The sequence below is a fragment of the Azolla caroliniana genome, unplaced genomic scaffold (genome assembly GCF_043228905.1).
Source record: "Azolla caroliniana isolate FFs.n. ecotype wild unplaced genomic scaffold, voAzoCaro1.0.p SCAF_1, whole genome shotgun sequence".
Classification (NCBI taxonomy): Eukaryota; Viridiplantae; Streptophyta; class Polypodiopsida; order Salviniales; family Salviniaceae; genus Azolla; species Azolla caroliniana.
In genome coordinates, this window is record NW_028230436.1 from 11284357 (window position 1) to 11307379 (window position 23023).

The 23023-nt window shown below is 41.2% G+C and overlaps 2 protein-coding genes across 2 annotated transcripts; one reads left to right on the forward strand and one right to left on the reverse strand.

Moving 5' to 3' along the window:
• The first annotated feature begins 8805 nt into the window (after positions 1–8805).
• LOC147868974 (uncharacterized) lies at positions 8806–17421 on the forward strand. Its single transcript, XM_087325367.1, has 17 exons — positions 8806–8948; positions 10078–10430; positions 10939–11040; positions 11221–11325; positions 11419–11506; positions 11633–12456; positions 12558–12689; positions 13518–13637; positions 13740–13912; positions 14707–14859; positions 14960–15143; positions 15234–15344; positions 15469–15684; positions 15786–15978; positions 16139–16209; positions 16611–16730; positions 16829–17421. The coding sequence occupies exons 1-17, from the start codon at positions 8936–8938 to the stop codon at positions 16961–16963; spliced, it is 3093 nt and encodes a 1030-aa protein (XP_087181493.1). The 5' UTR covers positions 8806–8935; the 3' UTR covers positions 16964–17421.
• Positions 17422–19161: 1740 nt separating this feature from the next.
• On the reverse strand, positions 19162–21852 carry LOC147868975 (uncharacterized). The gene has a single exon (XM_087325379.1). The coding sequence runs from the start codon at positions 21582–21584 to the stop codon at positions 19431–19433; it is 2154 nt and encodes a 717-aa protein (XP_087181505.1). The 5' UTR covers positions 21585–21852; the 3' UTR covers positions 19162–19430.
• Between the last annotated feature and the right edge of the window lie 1171 nt (positions 21853–23023).

Below are 23023 nucleotides of genomic sequence, written 5' to 3' on the forward strand. Positions count from 1 at the left end.
CGCGACGCCAATTCCAGGCATGGCAGAAGAACAGGAACCTCATGCCAAATCACCAGAAATTACAATGACGGTGAACAACGCGGACCGACGAGCGGAGTCCCCCACAGTACCAGACAGCGAAACCACTACCCAAGAGGAGGTTCATCCGCACGAGCCCACACTATCATCGGACCACACGGAGAACGGTGCGGTCTAGGCGGAATCGCAGCCCCACTCCCCGGAACGTACAAAGACGGCCGACACCGCGGAGGAAGTAATGATTGAGACAACGTCGCGGCCGACCGCAAGCACGACGACGGTGGAGCCCAACCCACTAGCTCAAGAAGAGCCCACCGTACCCGGACCGACCACACATGATGATTGCGACATCGGGAGAAACCATTCCGACCAAATAGGGGAGCCCCACCACGATGCACCTACACCCTACGTCGCCTCCGGACGCGGACACCGCAGCAGAGCCAAACATCCGGGCCATTTTGGAAAAAGATTAACGGGATGGGTTCGACGTGCCAGGGCACTGTCCCACATGCGTGCCAGGTGTTGTCCGCCGGAATAGTAACCGACGGACAAGAGCGTAGGAATAAGAAATAATATAAGATCATAACGCATGTAACGGCTCACGTAGGAAGCGTGAATGGCTAAATAGACCCTGCGTATATAAAGGGCAGAAAACCTCTGATAGAGGGAGTGTGTAATTTTGGAATGTAAAGGAACGTATCATAATAGAATTCTATCTGCTCTGAAAGTCTGTGTATAGCTACGGCTAATCTACTGTATGTCTGGAATACCAGAGCATGTAAGAACGTAAGTGTAACCATTGCTAAGGAGTCGGTTGTAGCCGTCTCCCTTATACACTGATAGGTTACAGGGAACATTCCCCTACGCATTACACATAGATGCCTATTCGTTGTTCCACAACCACTTGGAGGTCTAGGTCGAAGGACTGACCGCAGACCGTGTTCCTAATTGGTAACACTTGGACACGTGCATAATCACCACCTCACATTCATACATGATCACCACTTGGCCTTCATACAAGTATGACATTTACAAATCATGCATCAACACATGTATTTGTACTATTATGTGTGTGGCTTAGATATGTACAATGGAGGTTCAAATCCCTCGATGTTTTTTTTTTTTTATGTCATGACATGGTGTCTATGGTATTTTGTACATACATCCATGATAACCAACACCTAATTAGATGCCCAAACTTGACAACCAATATTTGGAGGCAGTAAACACCAACAATTAGAACAAAATCACCACCAATATTTGGAGTCACTAAACACCAATGATTAGAACAAACTTGACCACCAATATTTGGAGGCACTAAACACCAATGGTTAGAAGATAAGTGTGCTAATAGTGGAATATAGTGACACCCCCATTCGGAATCTATGATTTGTGCGCTATCTCATTCTCCCCAAGAATTGAAGCATGTCGTAAACACATAGGAAAAGAAGATACCAAACCAAATTAAGTAGATTTACCGCACCATTTTAACTAGTAGCTTGCCTTCATCCATAGGGTGAAGAAATCAATCTAGGCGGTACTAGTAACCCTTGGCAGACCTTCATATTAGTTGATATGTCACATTTAGAAGAGTCCATGCTAATATACTTGTTATATTACACACTCAAGGATGTGTTTGCTTTGACCTATGCAAACATGAAGTGCATGCCACCACAGTAGTAGTGATGCACACCATTCCTATGAAGGAGGGAGTGAAACATGTTCAATGACTTCCTTGATCTATGAACCCCTACTATGCCCAAAAAGTAAAAGATTGTTGGGATTACGGTCCCTCCGGATGGGATGTCCGGAGACGAATGACGGCAAGCCCGGTTGCGGTTACGGAACCGGAGGATGAAGAGTACCCGGCATGAAGCCGGATGACGAGTACCCGGATGCGGATCCGGATGATGAAGAGTACCCGGCATGAAGCCGGATGAAGAGTACCCGGATACGGATCCGGATGATGAAGACCCCGGTTACGGAGCCGGATGACGAATGTACCCGGAGAGAGATCCGGATGCGGGGACATATTTGTGAATATGTTTGCTAAGAGCCCTTGAGGCTATATTTGTAAATTGCCCGAAAGTCATATGTGTATAAATATGACTTAGGGCAAACAGTTTAAAAGTTTTGGTTGCTCATTCGTATGCGAAGTGAGAGCAGCCGAGAGAGAGAGAGAGACGAAGAGGTCGTTGCCTCTGTGTATTACCGCCGCCTGTGGCGAAGACAGTGAGCTCAAGGTTGTTGCCTTGTAGCTTCACCATTGTACACCTCTGTTTATAGTGATAGTTGGAGTTTGAGGACTCCCGTGGTTTTTCCCATTTAGGGTTTTCCACGTAAAACATCCTGTGTACCTTTCTCTCTGTTGTCTTCGTGCATATTGTATTTCCCGTTTTCTGTGAGTTGATCCTATTCCTCGGTTGTGGCCGAGCACTGTTTTTCAACAAATTGGTATCAGAGCGACGGTAACACAGAAAATGGAAGGCGGCGGTAGTGGGCCTCCGGGCATGATGGTGTTGAACTCACAGAACTACGCCGATTGGAAGATAAAGATGGAAGACCTTCTCATCGTCCGAGACCTGTACGAACCGATCGACAATGCCGAGGTACCCAAGGGAGTAATAGAGTCGGAGTGGAAGCTCCTGAACCGGAAAGCCGTAGCGACGATCCGGCAATATGTCGATGTAAGCGTTCTACAACATGTGGCGAACGACACCAACGCATATGAGATGTGGAAGAAGCTGTCGGGCCTCTACGAGAGGAAGAATGCGTTGAACCGGACCTCCCTGATGAGGAAGATTGTGAACCTCAAGTACCGGGACGGCGAGAATATGGTGGAACACGTGAGCACGTTCATGGGATTCGTGAACCAGCTTGCGGCGATCAAGTTCCCGTTGGAGGATGCAATGCAAGCCATCATTCTGATGTGTACATTGCCGGAAAGCTGGGAGAACTTGGTGGTGACTCTCAGCACCTCCTGCACCGAAGATAACTTGTCTCTACAAACGGTAAAGTCAAGTATCTTGAACGAAGAAGCACGTCGGAGAGATAAAGAACCGGCCTCCGACTCGAAGGCGCTGCTTACCGAATCGGAACGGGGAAGACACTGGAACCGGAGTCCGCAAAGACGGGAGAAGTCGGGGACCCGGTCGCAGTCAAGAGGAAGACCCACCTGCTTCCACTGTGGGAAGCCGGGGCACTTCCGGAAGAATTGTCGGCATTACCGAAAGGACAACGGTGCCGACGACACCGATTCGAAGAAGTCACCGGAGAGAAACGGTGCATACCGGGGAGCCACGGACCGGAGAGGTCCGGATCGGCGAGGGCAGGACCGGAAAGGAACGACAGCACTCGCAGCAAGTGAAGAAGAGATAATGCTCATTACCGAAGAGAGGGAGCTGAACCTTGCCGGTGAAGAGATGACCTGGGTGGTCGATTCCGGAGCGTCGTTCCACCTGACCCCGGAGAAGAAATACTTCTCATCCTACACAGCCGGTGAGCACGGCTGTGTCCGGATGGGAAATGAAGGTACGTGCCGGATAGCCGGCATAGGAGACGTGTGGCTGATGACATCAACCGGATGCAAGATGCTGCTGAAGGATGTGCGACACGTTCCGGAGGTTCGATTGAACCTGATTTCGGCCGGGAGGCTAGACGATGAAGGCTACACAGGTAGCATCCGGAATGGCGTAATGAAGTTCAGCAAGGGGAGCCTGATAGTGGCTCGGGCCCGGAAAGTCAACACACTGTACCTGATGAATGCCCGGTTATGTCCGGAAGAGCTGAATGTGGCAGCCGACACTGCCGGTGAGCTGTGGCACAAAAGACTGTGCCACATGAGTGAGAAGGGGATGAAGAGGCTTGCAGAAGACAACCTTATTCCAGTGAAGCATGTGCACCTGGAGAAGTGCACCGACTGTCTGGCCGGTAAGCAAAACTGGACCTCCTTCCACTCAAGGCCACCGACGAGACGTAGTGCACCATTAGAGTTGGTGCACACTGACGTGTGTCAAGTAGAAACGAAGTCACATGGCGGAGCCCAGTACTTCGTGACATTCATTGATGACCACAGCCGGAAGCTGTGGACGGCACCGTTGAAGACAAAGGACCAAGTATTGTCCGTCTTCAAAGAACTCAACGCGAGAGTGGAAAGAGAATCCGGCAAGAAGCTGAAAGCGATACGAGCGGATAACGGAGGGGAATACCGGGGACAGTTCACGGAGTACTGTCGCTCGAAAGGAATCCGGCTCGAGTTTACTGTGCCGAAGACGCCGGAACTGAATGGGCTGGCCGAGAGGATGAACCGGACCATAATGGAGAGGGTCCGGAGTATGCTGGCGCATGCGAAATTACCCAAGGGGTTTTGGGCTGAGGCAATGTCGACGGCGACATACGTGATAAACAGATCACCCTCAGTACCTTTGGACGGAGACACGCCGCAGAAAGTGTGGACCGGTAAGGAAGTGTCCTACCGGCATCTGAAGGTGTTCGGGTGTCTCGCATACGTGCATGTGGCAAAGGACCGGAGAGGAAAGTTAGATCCAAAGACCCGGCCATGCATATTCCTCGGTTACGGCGACGATGAGTTCGGCTACCGAGTATGGGACCCGGTCGACAAGAAGATATTCAGGAGTCGAGATATCGTCTTCATGGAGGACAAGACACTCGCCGACTGGGAGTCAGAGAAGAAGATGAAGAGCTCCAAGTCGACCGGTGAGGATCAACTCTACGAGGAGCAGTCCCGACCGGCAAGGGACCGGTTAGCACTCGAGGATCCGGCCGAAGACGGTGAAGAAACAGAACCGGCCGAAGAAGATGAAAATGAAACCGGAACCGGCCCCGATCCCGAAATGGATTCGGATGAAGAAGAATCGGAAGAACCGGTTACCGAAGCTCCGGAACGGAGATATCCTCTAAGAGAGAGAAGGGCCCCCCCGGAGATTTCCGGAACCAGAGCACGTGCTGCTAACCGACGAGGGGGAGCCGGAGAGCTTTGAAGAAGCAAAGCATGACACCCAGAGCCGCAGGTGGTTGAGTGCCATGCAGGACGAGATGGATTCCCTGCATGAGAACCACACATATGAACTTGTGGAGTTGCCGAAAGGAAAGCGGGCACTTCGAAACAAGTGGGTGTTCAAGCTGAAGCCGGGAGATGCCGGAAACCCCCCGAGATACAAAGCCAGGATCGTGGTGAAGGGGTTTCAGCAGAAGAAGGGCGTCGACTTCGACGAGATATTTGCCCCGGTAGTGAAGATGACCTCCATCCGGACGGTGCTGAGCATAGCGGCAAGCATGGACCTCGAGGTAGAACAGATGGACGTGAAGACGGCATTCCTTCACGGTGACCTCGAAGAAGAGATCTACATGCAGCAACCGGAAGGATTCGAGAAGAAAGGGAAGGAGCACCTGGTATGCCGGTTGAAGAAGAGCCTTTACGGACTGAAGCAGGCTCCCCGGCAATGGTACCGGAAGTTCGACTCTTTCATGACCGACGAAGGGTACCACAAAACGCAGTCCGATCACTGCGTGTTTGTGAAGAAGTTCGAAGGAGGAGACTTTCTAATACTCCTCTTATACGTGGACGACATGTTGATCGTCGGACGGGACCAGGTCAAGATACGGATGCTCAAGAAGGCTCTTCACCGAACCTTCTCAATGAAGGACCTGGGTCCGGCGAGGCAAATACTAGGGATGCACATCATCCGGGACCGGAAGAAGAAGCAATTGTGGCTGTCACAGGAGAAGTACGTGACAAAGGTGCTTCACCGGTTCAACATGTCGGAAGCAAGACCGGTCGGGTCAACTCTCCCGGCAAACTGCAAGTTGTCCAGCAAGCAAAGCCCCAAGACAAAGGCTGAGAAGGAGGATATGATGAAAGTACCATATGCCTCTGCCGTCGGAAGCTTGATGTACGCAATGGTGTGTACAAGACCGGACATTGGATATGCAGTCGGAGTGGTGAGCCGGTACATGAGCAATCCCGGCAAAGAGCACTGGAACGCGGCCAAGTGGATACTCCGATACCTGAAGGGCACGGCAAACGTGTGCCTCCGATTCGGCTCCGGTAAGCCCGAACTCGACGGCTTTACCGATTCGGATATGTCGGCTGATGCAGATACCAGCCGGTCCACATCAGGGTATGTGATGACGTATGCAGGGGGAGCTGTTTCGTGGCAGTCGAGGCTGCAGAAGACGGTTGCGTTGTCAACCACGGAGGCGGAGTACATGGCGGCTGTTGAAGCCGGCAAGGAAATAATATGGATGAAGGACTTCATTAGAGAGCTCGGTATCCGGCAAAAGGAGTACCTACTCTACTGCGACAGTCAGAGTGCCATCCACCTTGCGAAGAACGCGGCCTATCACTCCCGGACGAAGCACATCCAGCGAAGATATCACTGGATCCGGGAAAGGATAGAAGACCAGGAGTTCGTGCTGACGAAGATCCACACGGACGAGAACGGGTCAGATATGCTGACCAAAGTGCTCACACCCGACAAGCTGGAAGCATGCCGGAAGAGGATCGGATTGGAGAGACATCCCATGCCGAAGTGAAGGGGGAGTTTGTTGGGATTACGGTCCCTCCGGATGGGATGTCCGGAGACGAATGACGGCAAGCCCGGTTGCGGTTACGGAACCGGAGGATGAAGAGTACCCGGCATGAAGCCGGATGACGAGTACCCGGATGCGGATCCGGATGATGAAGAGTACCCGGCATGAAGCCGGATGAAGAGTACCCGGATACGGATCCGGATGATGAAGACCCCGGTTACGGAGCCGAATGACGAATGTACCCGGAGAGAGATCCGGATGCGGGGACATATTTGTGAATATGTTTGCTAAGAGCCCTTGAGGCTATATTTGTAAATTGCCCGAAAGTCATATGTGTATAAATATGACTTAGGGCAAACAGTTTAAAAGTTTTGGTTGCTCATTCGTATGCGAAGTGAGAGCAGCCGAGAGAGAGAGAGAGAGAGACGAAGAGGTCGTTGCCTCTGTGTATTACCGCCGCCTGTGGCGAAGACAGTGAGCTCAAGGTTGTTGCCTTGTAGCTTCACCATTGTACACCTCTGTTTATAGTGATAGTTGAAGTTTGAGGACTCCCGTGGTTTTTCCCATTTAGGGTTTTCCACGTAAAACATCCTGTGTACCTTTCTCTCTGTTGTCTTCGTGCATATTGTATTTCCCGTTTTCTGTGAGTTGATCCTATTCCTCGGTTGTGGCCGAGCACTGTTTTTCAACAAAGATGAGGCAGATAATATGTGATAAGGAAACATAGTTTGCCTCATTAAGCCTATCACTTGGGTGGCACCTATCATGGTAGTTCCCCTAGAATTTTACAAGATTAAAAAATGCACGGGATTTTGGAAGTTAAATGAGGCCACCATCTTCGATAATTACATAGTAAGCTTTAATAAATAGATTATAATTTTACATGTATTATTTATTATAATTTTTTCATAGATGATACTGGTTATAAACGTAACATCATGAGATGTCGTGACCTCATAGAGGCTACTGCATGGTCACCAAATGGCATGCTTACATGAATGCATACTGGTGATCATGGACGTGAAGTGGCAAACGTGCATAGGTCTAGCTATTGTATATAAGCATGTGCTTTTTGTTGTTAATGAACCACTCCGGTTCAATGCCAATATTCTTTGGTGCATTTATATAATCTTGTTTAAAAAGGAGCATGTTATTCTTGTTAATATAATTACATTTCTCTTATTTCTCTTTTATTTTCTTGTTCTCAATTTCCATTTATATTGTTCTTGACTAGTTCTTGAGAATATATGGGCTAAACACGATGTCATGTTACGAGTCACGACACATTGAATCCAAAGGTGCCATCTTTATGGATGAAGTTTAAGTCAATCTAATCCTTGAAATGCTCCATCCCAAGGTTGAGAAACAACATCGAGTATTCATGATATATGCTAGTTGTTGTAGGAGATTCATGAAAATCTTCACTGAAGAAACTCAATCCCTCTATGGGTTGTTAAAAGATGTTTTGGAATGATGAGTGCATGACGCCTTTGACAATACAAAAGAGTGCTTAGCAAATGCACCTATACTTATGTCTCTTGATTGGGATCACAAATTTCATGTCTATATTGAATCGTTATCATTGGCATGGTGCTAGCACAACTAAGGGATGACACGTTGAATTTCCCCATCACATCCACTAGCTACCAAATAAATCAAGTTGAACAAAATTACTCAAAATCACGAGAACTATTAGCCATGATATATGGAATTAAAAATGTTCAAACATTACCTTATGGCTTGCCATTTCTCGCTCTCCATCAATCAAACGCACGTTGTTCTTAAAATCAACAATATTAGTTATGTTGGGAGAATATCCCGTTGGATCGTCACACAACTCAAGTTTGACTTCAAGATCATTGTGCAAGATTGGAAAGATAACGTGTTCATAGACCATTTTGACAGACCAAAGATTGGAGAAGACCTTTTAGTATTGATAGAGAGGCTCAATATGTGATGCTTTTCATGATAGTCGCGATACTTGGGTGGGTACAACGCATAGTTAGCACATAGAAGCAGGCGATTCAAAATCGGCCCGAGGGTGACCGAATTATTTGGTAAGACGATGTTTCATTTGTGTTGAAATTGTCGGAAGAAACTCGTGTGATCATTTCTAGAGGATAGATCGTACCTCCTACGAGTGGGAGAATGTGATAAGAAAAGGTAAATATGTTGGGCATTGAGACATTCTTTTCGTTCCAATCTATAGGGGCATAGTTATAATTTTGTGGAAAGAAGTGATCAAATTAAAGAGTTGGAATCAATATGAGATCTATTAACTATGGAGAAACATAGTAAGAAAAGATCGGAGGTAAGACTATTGGCTCTGTAATCCTTCAAGTTAAGCAGAGGTAGCTATTTCCGAATGCAATGCCAAGGTATTCTTTCATTTGTGTGTGTGTGTGTGTGTGTTTTATCTGCAGCTAGCTTTTTGCATTCTTTGTAGTATTTTTATTCTGTATATATTGGATTGATCAAATTAGAAGAAAATGTTCAGTGGTCGAGGGCGATCTTGCTTGTGTGAAAGAGCACAGAAAGCGTTGAAGAAGTTGGCGATGAATGTTTTGCTGATTGGAAGAGATCATGAAAATGAGCAATGGAGATTTTGTGTGTTTGATAGAGATCATGAGATAGACGATTGGAAATTTTCAGTTGGTGAAAGAGATAAAGAAGTAGGTGATGGAGATTTTTCATGGTGAAAGAGCTAAAGAATTAAGTGGGCAATGAAGGTATTGTGGGAGTGAAAGAGATTAGGATTAAGTGAGCGACCTTAGTAGGCAAAAGAAAGAAAGATATATTAATGTCTTCTAAGACCAAAATTGGCCCCTGATTAAATGGGCTACGAAGAACTTCAGTGGGTATTGAAAGAAATAATGGTTAAGTGGGCGATGTAGATTCTTAGAGGCTGAATGAAATAGAAAATGAGCTAAAGCAAACGTGACCGGGTGAAAGAGATTACGAAGTGGATGATGGAGAACTTGAGTGGGTACTGATAAAGATTAGAATTAACTGGGCATTGGAAACCTTTAGTGGATGGAATAACCGAGCAAATGGATGCCATTATCTTGTGTAGGTGAGAGAGATAAGAAAGTTGCCTATGCCAATATTTAAAGGGTGAAAGAGATAAAGGTTTAAGTGAGTGATAGAGAGCCTGAGCATGACTGAAAGAGTTTAGGATTAAGTAGGTCACAGAGGTCTTAAGTGGGTACTTGAAGGAGAGTATGATTAAGAAACAAATGGTTTATATAAATCTTTTGTTGAAAGTGGGCTATGGAAGTCGTTGATGGGTCAAAGAGATGAATGATAATATGGGAGATTAGGATTGATTAGATGAAAGGAAACAAATAGGCTATGGTAAGATTGAGTGGGTTAAAGAGATTGTGAAGTGGGTCATGGTGATTTTTAGAGGATGAAAAAGATAAAGGATTCCGGGGGTGAAGAGCTTAAGTGGTTAAGTCATTAACTAATTACAGAATATTTCCCTGAGATCTCTTTCATTCATCTCAGAGGTGATTGTTTCCACTCGCATGGAAGGGACCCAGCATCATTATCAAACTTCACAAATGCAACAAAGAAGAAAACACCGCTCATCGAGTCGAGCTCCAAAATACCCATCTTTACATGCATTTAGACCATCTTCTCACAAACGTCTTTATGACCCACGAAGATGGCATAAACACAAACACAGTGATAAAAAGAAGAGTTCCGATGGTTGTCAACCTCCGGCAGGATGGGTTCTGGTTTGGGCAGGACGTTTCAAGAGATGGAGGCGTAGATGGTTTGTGGCCCACTCTCCGGGACTTCTTCTTTACTATAAGAATTCGGATCAACTTGGTCGCCCTGGTTGCATTAACTTGCAGGTATTCTTCCTTGAAGAAATTGATTGTTATTCTGTATGTGATTTAATAATTGGAGGTCAATCAATCAAAATGGCAGTGTACCTTACCAAAGGTCTGATAAATACAACTCAAAGCTCACCGAATTCTGAGAATACAACAAAATGATATGTATTAAATTTATTATTGAGATTATGCTTTTTTTCAATGATCGGATTAATTCTCTTTAGAAAATTTGAATCTTAACCTTCACCATTTTTGCGAATCATTAATTAATGTCTGATAATTAAATTCTCTAAACAGTTGACAAGAAGAAGAAGAAAGCTTTTTTGTTTCTGTTTTGGCTTTGTTACTCCATTCTTGTGTGTAACATCTGTGTTTATGGCATTATTTTGTGGCATTCTGAGGTATTTGGTGAACTTGAGTGGCATTTTGGGAACAAAATTAAACTGGAATGGCGTTTTTGTAATTTAACCATAATTTGGTATTCTCAATTTTGAATTGCATCTGATTGAGCTTCAATGTTCATTAGTGTGCAGAGGTAGGTCTCATAGCAGGAAAAGAGAGGCAGTTCAAGATCAGAAAAGGTTCCAGAGTTTTCCATTTCAGAACTCTGAACAAAGAGAACCGACAGGTAAAGACATTAAGCATAAGTACTATTCATATAGTACGTAGGACATTTCAGCCAATGCTTTAATTTTTTGGGGTGAGGTTAACAGCAGAGGAGTATCAGTCCAAGGAGTCTTTGTGCTAAGTAAATATATACTGGTGGACATTGTATGAATCCTTCATTTATCCTTTGAACTGATTTCAGGCGTGGCTAGAAACAATCAAAAGATCAATTGATATATATGAAAAATCTCGGGAAATGGCTGGGATAAAGTCAAGCCCATTATTTGTGCAGCAAACTGTGCCACCTGTAAGCTGGCTTATGCTTATGATATCCACTTCTCTGGCTTATGATACATATTATATTTAATGTATCTAACAGTCTTTGGTTTTGTTTGCTTAGTATCTAGCAAAAGAATGGAAAGAGCAAGAGAAAGAAGTCAACCTTAGGTTGGCTGAAAAAATGCAAGAACTAGAGCCAATGAAGCAAGGTAAACTAAAAGATATCTTATTTAAAAACTAGAAGAACATGGGCTAATGTTGATTTTCTTATTGACTGATATTTGCTTAACATTGTTCATCTACCTCTATAAAGGAACAATCTCCAAATTTTGCAGCCTTTTTACAGGAATTACAGACACTTCAACATTCACTTTCACTTGTTTCTGACGCTCTTGGATTCACATGCCAGTTAGACACCAACAAAGTGGTACCTACAACCCCCAGAGTAGATAGGGAAATTTCACCATTGAATCAGCATCAAATGAATATTGGGTATAGTTCAGAGGAAAGAACATCTCCAATGAATAATCTGCGTGGAAAGTTACCACCTGCACACACATCCAAGAAAGCTGGAGAATGTTCCAATCAATTGTCTCTTGTGGCATCAATATTGGAGCCTACTTACACTGAAAAATCTAGGAATGTTTTGAATGAGCAGAAAGTGAAGGGTCAACAACATGAGAGTGTTGGACCTTCTAGGGTCGAAGAGCATGAGTTTCTAACAGAAAATGCAAATTGTATAGGAATGGATATCTTTCGGCGTCGACGTGGCAGTTTGGATAAAGGACACTCATCTGATACAGAGATTTTGGATTCAAAGAAGTCAAATAGGCCACCTTTATATGCTCAAAAGACCACAAAAAAGAAACTCAAGTTTCAACCAGAGTCACCACTGAACATGTCTCCTTATCATCCTGAGAAAGAGATATTTCCAGTAGGCAGAAGCAGATCTCCTTTTAGTTCCCCTGGTGATCTTTTCGAGAAACAAATCGTTGTCACATCTATCCGTAATGGAGCCTCTCAGGAACTTAGTAAGAAAGAAGAGATCAACTCTTTCAAGGAACAGCAAAATTTTAGAGCAACCTCAGATTCAACATGCCAAGGCATACCAGGAAGACTTCGTGTTGCTTGGAATGCAATGCAGGATACTTTCACAGAGGTATCTGATTGTTTATGGCATAATGGATGTTATATTGGGTTTAGAATTATTGGCATTCTTCAGGTAATGCTAACCAAACTGGTGATGGGTTTGGATATTAGATTTTGAAAGGAGAGATCCAGAGAGTGATTGAGTTAGAAGCAGAAAATGCAATCTTACAACAATCTTTGGCATCATTACCACAACTGCAGAAAGACCGAATAGACCTGTTAGATCTTAAACAGTCAATTCAGGTGATCATATAAACTCATATGTTCTCGAGTAATACAATGTATTCCCATGTAGATTCAAAAGCCTATGTTTACTGTCCTTTACAAACTGGGTTTCTAAGTGAACGATATTATTTTTAACATGAGAGACTGTTCTCGTGTTCAAGATGTTATAGGGCTGTATGGGATAAATTATATTAATGTTAGTTTTCCCTTTTTTAATGTTCATATTTTGATTTATCTGCAGTGCAGGAAACTATGAAAGAATATCATTGAAAACGAGTAGGGCACATGGTAAACTTATTTCTATTGTAAAAACATTAAATGCACATACCAGGAATGAACAAACACCAGTGTTTGATCCTAATGAGGCCATGAATAGAGGAATTTCCCTAGAAGAACACTTAAATAGAGATGCTGAGTATGTAGGAGAAGTAATAGGATATGGAAAATATATTTCTTGTTTTGGTTTGTACTCATGGACTGGTAAATTACAATCGTTTATTCTAATGGACAAGATCAGAACCTATTTAGTGGGATTTCCATCTGCTATACTTGAAATGAGAGAGCTTACAAGAATACTATTTTGTGTTGATCTAATTGATTGGCAGCAGACCTTGTATAACTATGATTTGCCTATGATAATAATCAAACTAGACATCCTAGATACCAATTCATTTAAGAGGCAATTGGTATACGTAAATCTCATTGCAAATTGGCCAATTAGTGTTGCATTTTTCGGTAACAAAGAAAAAATGATCTGAAGAATTTCTTGCAGACAAAAGGTGAACATTTGTGAAGCTAACCAAATTTGATCAGATATTTTTTAATCAATCTTATCATCTATTGTAGTTGCGAAGAGACGGGGTATGCGAAAGTAATGATGTACATCGAGATATTAATGGTGAATATGAGTTTGACAACAATGATAATGATGACATGGAGGATGAAATCTCATTGGTTCACTCTGAGGTTTGAAACCTTGATAATCTCAACTTTCTAATCTTCCTTTCATGGGTCTTGTAGTTGTTTCATCATGTTGGTTGTTTGAAATTGATTGTTCTTATGTCGAAGGATTATTTTGAGGCTTTGGAAGTACTGAACCAACATGAATTTATAACGAAGGCAACATCCCCTGAAGAACTGGAGATTCTTGCTGAGCCAACTGAATTTTCTCAAGGTCCTCCGGAAGAAGGGGGTCTCTCTGAACCTGAAGACGAGGATGATGAGCAACAACCTCGAAATAGGTAAAAGTCCAATCTTATTAAGTCTTGTATCACACAGTCTTTGTTGTGTCAAAGCTGTCTTACAACTTATATGAATCCATGATCTATATAAAGATAGAATAAGGTGGGATGTGATCTCACTGTAGGCTCTCCACTTTTGAGGCCTAGATATATGGTGCACGCAGTGTTTCATGCTCACTGGATCATTACATTTTTTGAGTTTTGTAATTACTTCATAGATGTCCAAAACCTTTCCAAGGTGTTTATGCCTGCAGAGCTGGTAGTGGCACAGAATGTTCAATGGCTTTAGCTGTAGTTTCTCAACTTCTAAGCATATCTCTGTTATGTATCAATGAAATTGGCAAAACGATTGTGTATGAATTAATCTGAAGGAAGTGTTGTTTGCATTGATATGATATCTATAAATTTAATAAAAAACTGAATTATTTTGTGGCAATTGATTTGTCGTCATGAAAATTGGATACCTTCACAGGCAAGCATGTAACTCCCAGTACAGGAGTCTGTTTTGTCACATACATGAACTTGACTAGAGTCAGAACTGGAGCTAGGGCTCAAAAAGATTATAGATTATGTTTTATTAATGTTAATAATATCTATTTTGCTTGTGAGTTTTCTTAAGACAACTTGACTATGCACAGTGTACAATTTTTATAAATGATCCATTGTTACCATACGCTACGTACTCCCAGGCCTTTACCGAGAGGCTTTAAGCCTTTGGAATGTGTTGAAGAATGCCATCAGAGCTTGACTATGCACATTGTATGATTTTTATAAATGATCCATTGTTTCCATAGGTTACCTGCTCCAAGGCCTTTATCAAGAGGCTTTAGCCTTTGGAGTGTCTTGAAGAATGCCATCGGAAAGGACTTGAATCGTATAACTATGCCTGCCACTATAAATGAGCCACTTTCAGTTCTTCAACGCTCTGCGGAGGAATTACATTTTAGGTGAGGAAGGAAATGTCTTACCATATCTCGAGATGATTACTCACATGTGTGTATATAGATATATAAGATCTATTTTCATCCCTCTATTGCATTGAATTAGGCACTTGATCGACGAAGCCTCAAAATTCAATGATTCAATTGAGAGGCTGGCTTGGGTCTCTGCATATGCATGTGCAGTATATCATGGGACACCGCATAGAGATGCAAAGCCTTTCAATCCATTATTGGGTGAAACTTATGAGTGGCAGGGGTTAGATGGTAAATCACACTTTATTGCAGAACAGGTGTGATACTCAATAGGGCCCATTTGTCATATGTAAGATGAAGAGAATTCTATCTTTAAAAGTTATAAATGGTTCAATTTCAATTTGCAGGTAAGCCATCATCCACCTATATTGGCTTACCACTTTGAAAACATGCTTTATGGTTACACAATGTATGGAGAAGCAGAGATAAAGAACAAGTTCTGGGGCAAGAGTGTTGAGGTGATTATATTTAGTGCTGGTTTCTTGACTATATATAATGTATAAGGTGTATGTATGTATGCACGTATATTCTTAAATTTTCTATATGATTCATATTTTATTTTTTATTTTTTATTTTTTGCAGGTTGTTCCTGCTGGTATTGTGCATTTACGTATGGCAAGGTTTGGAGATCACTTTACCTGGAGCAAAATAACTACCTGTATTCATAATGTTGTTGTTGGAAAACTATGGATCGACAATTATGGAGAAATTGTCATTAGAAATCATTCAACTGGTGATATTAGCCGAATCCGAATCCATAAGGCAAGTGGCAAGGAGCAAGGTCAACTTAATGGAAAGGTAAAGCATTTTCAGAGGGTTTTTTTTTCACAATTTTTTAGAAGTGAGATATTGTAATTTGGAAAGTATTTCATTATTCCCACATGTTGTGTGCCTTTCAGGTATTTGATAAACTAGGGAATCCTCAATGTTCCATTCATGGAAACTATATGAAGGAAATATTTTTATGCCCAGAATCAACTTGGATCAGTAAAAAGAAGTATGGGCAGTCGAAATGCATATGGAAATGCCCTGATAAACCACAAGACTATGAGCAACAATATTGCTTCTCTAGTTTTGCAATCACACTGAATGGTACAAGGAACAAAAGCCTGTTTTGCGATGCTCTTACTCATGTTAGCTATGCCCCTATTAGTAGATGTATTATTAATTTGATGTTTTTATGCAAGGGCAATGTTGATCAAGTGGTTTTTGATCTTAAAGAGTAGGTTTTTCTCTATTTGATTTTTGACAGAGCTAACACCAAAGCTGAGGGATAGTTTACCACCCACAGATTCTCGCTTCCGGCCTGACCAGCGTGCATTGGTATCAATATTCTTGACCTGTATGCTTTTGTATTTTCCCCATGTGCTAGTATGTCGAGGAAAGGTATGTTTTGAATCGATATTTATTTTCGTTGTGTTAACCTGGCAAGAAAAGGTGCCTTGAATTAAAGTGGCGTGACGTGTTAAAAGTGGTAAATGAGAAGATCTGAAGAAAATCTACTCTTTGTTTATCATGTGGTAAATGTGGCAAGGAAACATAGCCCTGGAAATTGATATATTTATTGCCATCACGTGTTTATTGAAGTGGTAATAAAATTATGTGATGATTTCTATGTTTATTCTTGTTGTCAGGTGTTGACATGGTAATTTGAAGATGTGTTGATTTTTATTTGTATGTTTTATTGCCATCTTTTTGTGTTAATAATATGGTGATGACATCAGGAGGATGGTGATTTGGAAAAGGCTACTCCCGAAAAGCTCCGCCTTGAAGAGAAGCAACGAGAAGCTCGACGACGACTCAAAGAAGAAAGGAGAGAATGGGAATGCATGTGGTTTGAGCCAGTGAGAACACATCAATGCTGAATTTCCTCGAAAAGAGTAATGGGAAGAGAAAAGGTTCTATAACATGAATTTATTTCTGATGTGTTTTTCTTGTACAGAGAGTTGCTGGTGTGACGCAAGTAAAGTGTACAGTCGACGACGGTGGCGATATAGAGCCCTCATGGGTGTATAATGGAAAGTATTGGAATATGCGTGGACAACGTGGTTGGGAAATGTGTCCAGACATCATGTAAATATATGGCTTGTGGAAATTTTCGTTTATGTTCACAGCATTTTGAAGAATACTGGTGAGTTCCAATATCTATACGTAAGGACATGGTACAACATAGAAAATATCTTATGAGAATGCATTGATATGACAGCTTTAGTCCTAATAGTTTTGACCGAAAAACAGCTACTTTGGTGGTGAATTATGTGTATATATATGGGAAACATTTATATTCATTTTTCCCAAAATATTCATTTTTGTTTATGTTTTTGGCATTGTTAAAAGCAATAAATTCTTTTGGCCAAAAACAGCACTTTTTGGCGGTGAATGCATCTGATGGACTCTTTCATTTTTGCTCAAAAGCTCTGGTTTTTACTCAAAAAAGAAGTCATTGATCTTGTGTTGTTCTCCATGTTTGTGCCAATACTGGGCAACATTACTACTATCAATTGTATGTTAAATGTAAAGTTTCTGTCAACGGTTCTTCTGTATTTTTATAATGCTCAATTATTGTAATATACTGTAGTCTCTTGTATTTCCTTTGTGCAAGGAACTGGAAGGATTGATACGGTAGATGTTATAACGCTTACGATGCCTTGATAAAACGTTGATTTATTTCTTTGATTTGCAGATGCAAAACCTTGTTCGCGATTATTGTAGTCAATATGCTTGTTACCAGTGATGTAATGCCTTACATTTCCTCACCCTCTTTAAGGGCTAGAATGTATTCCTGCCTTTTGAAGTGATATATTTCTTGCCTATTCAAAGATGTAAACTTAACATTCCTTTCTTGTGCTTGCTATTGAAACTTTTTACTGGTACTAATATAGGTATGGCATTGTTGATGTTCATTATTGTCTTGGAAAGATTCTTAGTATATATATTAAAAATTCATATTTGTTTTGTTAAGATTGTGATGTTACATAAATTTTTATGGGTTTCTTTTAGCTAAGATCTAAATATACCTTTTGCATATATATTTTAGAAGCTCATTTTCATTATTTATTGATTTATATTTAAAGAATCTGGTATTCGTCCATAATGTGTAATGTGAATAGGCTGCTTCAATAAATGCTAATTTTGAATAATTATTGTGGTATTTTTACATGGCTTCATCTCCTTTGAACTAAACAGATTGAAGGTTCATTCTGGATCATGTAAGGGAGATAAAACCTAACATTGTAACACTTACCTGATTTGGTGGTGATGTTTCTTAGCCAAGGCATTCGAACACTACCTGATTTGGTGGTGATGTTTCTTAGCCAAGGCATTGTAACAATTACTGATTTGGTGTTGATGTTTCTTAGCCAAGACACGCTCACAAGAGATCTAATTATTGTAACATTGATTTGGCATTTATGTTTCTTAGGCAACACATGCTCACAAGATATCCATCTATATTATAAATGGGTTTTAGAGGGTGTGTTTATATGATATTCACTGTATATCCACATTGCCATTAAGTGCCACATGTCCAACCTTATAACTCCACATTGCCATTAAGTGCCACATGTCCAACCTTATAACTCGTGTACTCCCACACTCCATTCTTGAACTCCAAAGAAATTGTTACAATTGTCGTTGGTGGGTCGTTATCCTTAACTTGATTTATCACTCATCTTTGCATTTTGATTGGATGTGTGCCACCTGATTGACCATCTCCACTCGTGTGGAGAACCACTCATGTTTGCATTTGCATGGTTTCTGTTGTGCTATGGCTACTTCCAAATGAAAGCCCATGACATGATACCAAAGGCAATGTGGTTTCCTCTATATTCCTAGTAAAATTACATATGCATAGACGAAAATCATATGTATACTTAATTATAAATTATGAGGCTTATCATTGCATAGATGAAAATCAAACGTATACCTCATAAATTTTAAGGCTTATCATTATTGTTACAAATGCATTGGATATATTATATTATTACTTGGTGCAGTAATAAAATGCATGGGTTTTGCATCATCTCAAGTATTGAACATTCTTAATTTCAATAATCATTTGGCATCTCCTTAATGAGAAAACCATGCACAACTAAGGCTTTTTCATTATGCAAACTTCAATTTAGAACTAACACAATAGAGACTCAGAATATTATTGGATGTTTCACATCCAAAAAACCGGAGATGCAGACTCCTCGACAGCAACAGCATATTATTGGATGTTTCACATCCAAAAAATGGACATGTAGACTCCTCAACAGCAACTTCTACTACTAGTTTACTCCATGAATCAATTTCCATTATGCAATGAGAGTTTTATGTACAAATCAAATTTACATTACAGGAGTTGAAATCTAATTCAAACTCGTTTGGGACAAGACAATAAATACATGCCAAAAGGGAACCTCTACAGATGGGTTATTTATATACAGCAATAACATAATGTGCATGTACACCTGCAAATGTGAGAATGCACGCAATAAATATTATCTGCAATGGGTTGGGTGTCTGTTTTCCAAATTTCCAAGTTGATGGTTTCCAATTTTCTAATGCAAATCCTCCTTTGCTAGAAGAGCCATGATTCCGCCTCCATGGACTCTTCGTTCCAATGATGGGAAGGAAAACATTGACATATCATTTGAAGGTGGTGATATTAACAATGACGTTTCATTTGAAACCATATTGTGAGTGCTGTAGCTTCTATTACTCTTCTGGAGGAGAGGTTTGTGCACCAGAGGTAAATTCACCTTCTTGTTGGAGAAAGTCTTTGGAAGAGTCATTTTCTGATGCATTTGAATGGGGTTCAGATCAATGCCATTCGATGGTGGTATAACAGAATCAACAGCATCAAGCTTGTATTCTACTTTCTCACTATCACATTGCATAGAACTGGAATGTGAGGCAGAAAATTGGAATTCACTACCTTTTGATGATGATTCAGACTTGGATGGTTGATCTGACACTCCATGACCCGAAAAAGATGCTGGCGTAGGCATTATATTGCAATATGTAGGAGGGTTCATACAACCACTTCTCTCAATAAGCTGCTGCATAAAGATGCTATGAGAAGCACAAACTCCTGATGATTTACTTCTAGCAAATTGATCCAAAAGTGCATTTTCATCACTATGAGCTTCATACACTGAGCCTTCTCTACACCAAAAGCATCTTTTCCCACCACCATGAGCTTTACAGAAATCTGTACTTCCTTGTGCACTTTTGTCACAATTGTCAAATTTGCAACGCTTTCCACCTCCATGCTTCACACAACAATCAGTTCTTCCCCTTGCACTTTTTGTACAACCGGGGACTGAACACCTTTTACCACCACCATGAGCGACACAAAATAAAGTGCCACCATGAACACTTTTCGTGCACGTATTGCCACCAAAAGTGCATCTTTTTCCGCCACCATGAGCTTTGCAAAGCGACGTGCTTCCTTCTGCACCTTTTGTACAACCTTCAAAAATGCATCTCTTACCACCACCATGTCCTTTACAAAACAAAGTGCTTCCTTGTGCACCTTTACTACAATCTGGAAATTGACATCTCCTTCCTCCACCATGAGATATGCAGAGCCCTGATATGCCTTCAGCACTTTTAATACACCCTTCCCTCTGACATCGCTTGCCACCACCATGTCGGATGCATTTGCCAGTCTTTCCTCTGGCAGCTTTTGTACAACCTTCGTATCCACATCTATGACCTCCACCATGAGCAATGCAAAAGTCTGTCCGTCCTTCAGCACTTTTAAGGCATCCTAAGCTCTGGCATCGAGGACCACCACCATGAGTCTTGCAAAAGTTTGTTCGGCTCTCAGCACCTTTTGTACAATTAGGCCTCTGGCATCGCCTTCCTCCACCATGTGTAATACAAAGACCCGATGTGCCTCTTGCACCAGTTTCACACCCAGGAAACTTACATGTCTTCTTAGACCGAACACCAATGCCAGATGATGGAGACAGTTCACTACTAACAAACGAGCTACTAGAACAAGATTTTATAGTGTTTGGTTCATCAGCTTTTTTCACCAACCTTTCTTCAGTTTCAGCTAGTGAGAATTTTCCGTTGGGTTGAATTGGCCAAAGACCAACATCATGCGAACTAACTACATCATGATTCCTTCGCTTCATCCTCTTTGCAGCACTTGTGGAGCCTTCATCTAACATAGCATTTACTTTCTGAGGTGTATTATGGATATTAAAGTCATTATACCACATTCCTGTCACACTATCTGAATCATCTGAAAATGAATTCCCAGCCAATCTCAGCTGTGAATACACAACTTCATTCTCTACACTAGAAAATGACAGTCTCTGGTTCCTAGAATTTGTAAAGCTTTTCAATCTGGATTCATTGAGAAAATCGGATTGTCCAGAAGGAATCAAGTTCAAATTTGTTGAAGAACGAGAATCATAACCTCGGTGCTCTGATAAGCCATGATGTTTAAATCCAAGGCTTAGCTCTATCGGCATGCAATCTTCATTTCTATTCACTTCCCATGACATACTACTATAAGTAAGCTCACTATGGACACTTTCAGCTGTAGTGCTCAAACCTAGGACTAGCTGAAGATCATCTCTGTCGATAAGTTTGCCACCATTTCCATTTTGGCCATTATCCTTTGAGTGATCAAAAGGGGACATAGATTCATCAATACTTTCCCTAGTTGCCCATTGATGGGGTAGTGTAGGCTTCATGATTAAAAGACAATAATACTTGGTAACAACAGGATCAATGAAGCTGATCAATTTGACTCGAGGGATATTCCAAACTTGGTTAAATATCCCTATTGATTAGAATATCAAACAGCCTACACCATTATGTTTATATATGATTCATCCCAATAATCAGTGTGTCGTCAAATTTCTGAGCATCGAATGAATGTGCCGAACCTTCTTTACCCGTGGCATGTTGTTCTTCCATTCAGCAGTGAAGAGTCAATAATCAACTTCCCAAACAAAGAGTAAAGAAAGAGAACACGCCTTCAATACATGTGGAAAACTATATTTGTTTACAGCATTATAAAAACAATAGAGATAATAATCAGCATCCGAAAAGAGTAAAAACAATAGATAATTGTATTACATGTGGAAAACCATATTTTTACAAAATAAACAATATAACTACATGAACTGCAACAAAACAATTAGTACATAGTCTAATTACGTAATTGGCATCAAAACAAATGGTATGACATAGCTAACATTGACACAATAAGTTATACATTATATATTTACATAGTTGACATCAAAACAAAGCTTACTACATAGTCAACATCAAGGCAGTAAGTACAACATAATACATAATATAAGTACATAACCAGCATAAAAAAGGGTATTACATAATATAACTATATAGCCAGTATAAAAAGGAGTAGTATATACCAATAAGTGAAAGAAAAATAAAAGCAAAATTATGCTCAATCTTAGTGTCTGTTTATATGTATATGTATATGTGTTTGTATGTGTATATGTATGTGTTTGTATATGTATATGTATACGTATATGGATTGATGTTATTCTAGCAACATATAAACAGATACGACAACAAATAAATCAGAAAAAAAACGAGAGTAAAATAGAGGAAGGAATTTAGAATGACAAAATTCACGCGAAAGAAATTAACTTTTCTCTAGATAAATGAATGGAAATTCTGTGCTTTAAGAATGAAGATACATCCACAAGAGTACAAATATCGAATGGAAAACGATGCTGCGCAAGATAAACATACCCAAAATGTGAAGGAAAAGGAATTCAAAAGAAAAGATGCAGCAAAGGAGAAAACAAGAACCTTACCTGATATTATCCACGTTTTAAACAGCTCCAAGAGAAGGCAAAATCTATGGCTATCTCTGTTTTACACTCTTTTTCCTCTGAGTGCTCTGTTTCTGCACTCTGTGTGTACTTCGAAACCCTAGATCTGGAATCTTCAAAAGCCTCCAATGAAAGGGGTGGGGGTTTTTTTCATAAATACTTTACGATTTTATTTCATGATGATGAATCATGATATGTATATCATTTATGGCCTCCTCCTCCATTACTATGCTCTCTCTCTCTCTATCTCATATGTTAGAACCAACCAACTCTTAGCCAAAAGAAAGAAAAAAGGAATCAAGTTTCTCCATGATATTGGTTGG